The 2420-nt window shown below is 36.0% G+C and overlaps 1 protein-coding gene across 4 annotated transcripts in view; it reads left to right on the top strand.

The window, feature by feature from the left end:
• The window catches only part of VPS13C (vacuolar protein sorting 13 homolog C (S. cerevisiae)), a 248439-nt gene that overhangs the window by 134112 nt on the left and 111907 nt on the right, over positions 1-2420 (top strand). For all 4 annotated transcript variants that reach the window (XM_006899645.1, XM_006899642.1, XM_006899644.1 and 1 more), the window contains one exon: positions 1281-1389. In XM_006899645.1, the coding sequence (XP_006899707.1) occupies positions 1281-1389 (109 nt within the window). The remainder of the gene's footprint in view (positions 1-1280; positions 1390-2420) is intronic.

The raw sequence follows: 2420 nt of genomic DNA, 5'->3' as shown, positions 1-2420 counted from the left end.
GTAAGGAGAGACAGGTCTTTAGAGAGGGACATCATGCTGGGTAGAGTAGAGGGATAATGCAGGAGGGGAAAACCCTCTAATGAGGTGGATTGATTCAGTGACTGGGGTACTCGGGATGGGTATGTCAGAGGCAATGCGATTGGCACAGGATAGAGCAGGGTTTAGGGCTGTTGTACATAGGGTCATTATGAGTCGCAAACGACTCGACGGCACACAACAACAACAACATAAAATATGCTAGAAAAATCTCTATATTAAGTTCTTATTAGTGTTTTAGCCACCATTTACTTATTCATCAGTTTGTCATATTGTGGTAGCTTGCATACTATGATACTAGAAGCTGTGGAATCAGTATTTTAAGTAAGTTCACCTTACTGTTGGGCAAGTTTCAACAGAATTTTAAGACCTTAAGACTAATATAAACTACAAAAATGGAATTGATGATCTATTTATATATTAAAAAAATTACCAGTGAAACTTTATGAGTAGCAGTGGAACATTGTAGTGCTGAAAAATAAGTCCCGCGTATTGGAAAGTGCTTGGAATATGACTAGAGAAGAACAGGAACATCAAAGTAGATTTGATTTTAATGACTTGAATGGGACCTTTATTTACCAGTGCAGCATGGCTTAAAATGAGAAAAACAGCTGCAACCATCCATCAATTATTAGAGTGTTGTTGTTGTAATGTGCTGTCAGGTCAACTATGATTTATAGGGACCCTGTGGACAGTAGCACTAGGAAAAATGGAAGTTGTAAGTATGCAATTCCTTGAAAGTATCAGTGACCTGAAATGCTCTGGTATTAAGCCATATGGTTTATTGTGCTGGAAATAATATATTGAAGAGGAATTGCACTGCATCCATCATTAAAAAAGAACAATTCAAGATCAATTCTTAAATGCAACACTTTCCACTGATAGGATAATATCCATACACCTATAAGGAAGACGTGTTTAAACATGTTTTCATGAGGGACTAGTCCTCCGAAAAAGACATCATGCTAGCAAAGGTAGAGGGCAAGCAAAAGAGAGGCATACCCTCAGATGAGTGACACAATGAATGCAGCAGTGGGTTTGAGCATGGCAGATATTTTGAGTTTGGTACAGAATAAGATAAGGTTCGGATCTGTTGTTCATAGTGTTATGAATGGTAAACCATTTGATGGCACTTAATAGCAACAACAACAACATTCAAATGTTTTTTAACTAGGAGTTTCTTTTCTATATTCAAATTCAGTTAAAAATTAAATACTGTTTTCCTTTAATATATTATTTTACAGGTTAGTCTAAATCAAGAAGATCTTAATCTGTTATTTAAAATATTAGCAGAAAATCTCGGTGGACCTATTGAAGACGTGAATAAAATGAAACCAAGAATACAGGAGGCAGGTAAAAAGCTGATATTGATAACATGATTTGTGGTTGTCATAGAGTACTGTTTAGTCTGAACAGACCCAAATACCAGACCTTTCAGTGAGTATTCTAAGGCAGTGAATCCCACAAGAGAAGATTACCCATCTTTCTACCAGGGAGCAGCTTGTGGATTCAAACCTCATGCCTTTGGATTAGCAGCACAGCTCCTTACCAGTAGGCCGCCAGAGACAGATGTTTCTATTTAGGGAGTTGCCCTGCCAGCCCAAAGGTGGACTGTTTGAATTCACCAACTGCGCATGAGAGAGAGAGGGAAAATTTCCTTTGGTGTAGTTTGCAGCTTCTGAAAACCAAACTGGAGGATCAATTATGAGTCGGTGCCGTCTTGACAGCAATGAGAGTTAAGAGTATGAATGATAATAAAAAGACAATAAATAATATAATACATGTGCAAGTCATAATTTGTGTTATCAGGAAGACAAGATGGTATTTAATGAAACTGTAGAGTTAACTGATAACTCTTTTAGTTAAGTAGGGACATAAGGAAACATTTCCAGTGAGTTTTTATATAGTTATTATAAATATATGTACAATAAGCCTCCAGATATTTTGATCTGACACTATGCTAATTTTGATCAGATTTTTAGCAGACGTTACTAGAGAAATAGGACCCCTGGTAATATAATGGGTCAAATTTTGTGCTGCTGAACAAAAGGTGGTAGCTCAAACCCACCACTAACTATAAAGGAGGTAGAGGAGAGAGATTCTGTAAAGATTTACAGCCTCAGACACTAAATGGGGAAGTTCTGTTGTGTTCTTTGGATTTATTATAAGTCAGAATTAAATGAAGGCAGTGTATTTTAATAGTAAAATAGAAAGAAATGAAAATGGCTGACAACTTTTAATTGTTTTAGAGGTACTGAAAAATTATTCTGAAATAATTGGGAAGTGCTAAGAAAATTTAAATTATTATTCCAGTGGTAAAGGCAAAGTAGCTATTAGACTTTTTTTTTAAAAAGGTGTTTTTTATTTTCACCGATTCACTCATA

Source organism: Elephantulus edwardii, unplaced genomic scaffold (genome assembly GCF_000299155.1).
Source record: "Elephantulus edwardii isolate Elephantulus edwardi_28Jun2011 unplaced genomic scaffold, EleEdw1.0 scaffold00264, whole genome shotgun sequence".
In the NCBI taxonomy this organism is placed as follows: domain Eukaryota; kingdom Metazoa; phylum Chordata; class Mammalia; order Macroscelidea; family Macroscelididae; genus Elephantulus; species Elephantulus edwardii.
Note: the sequence above shows the minus strand (reverse complement) of the source record. Positions and strands in the feature narration are given on the sequence as shown.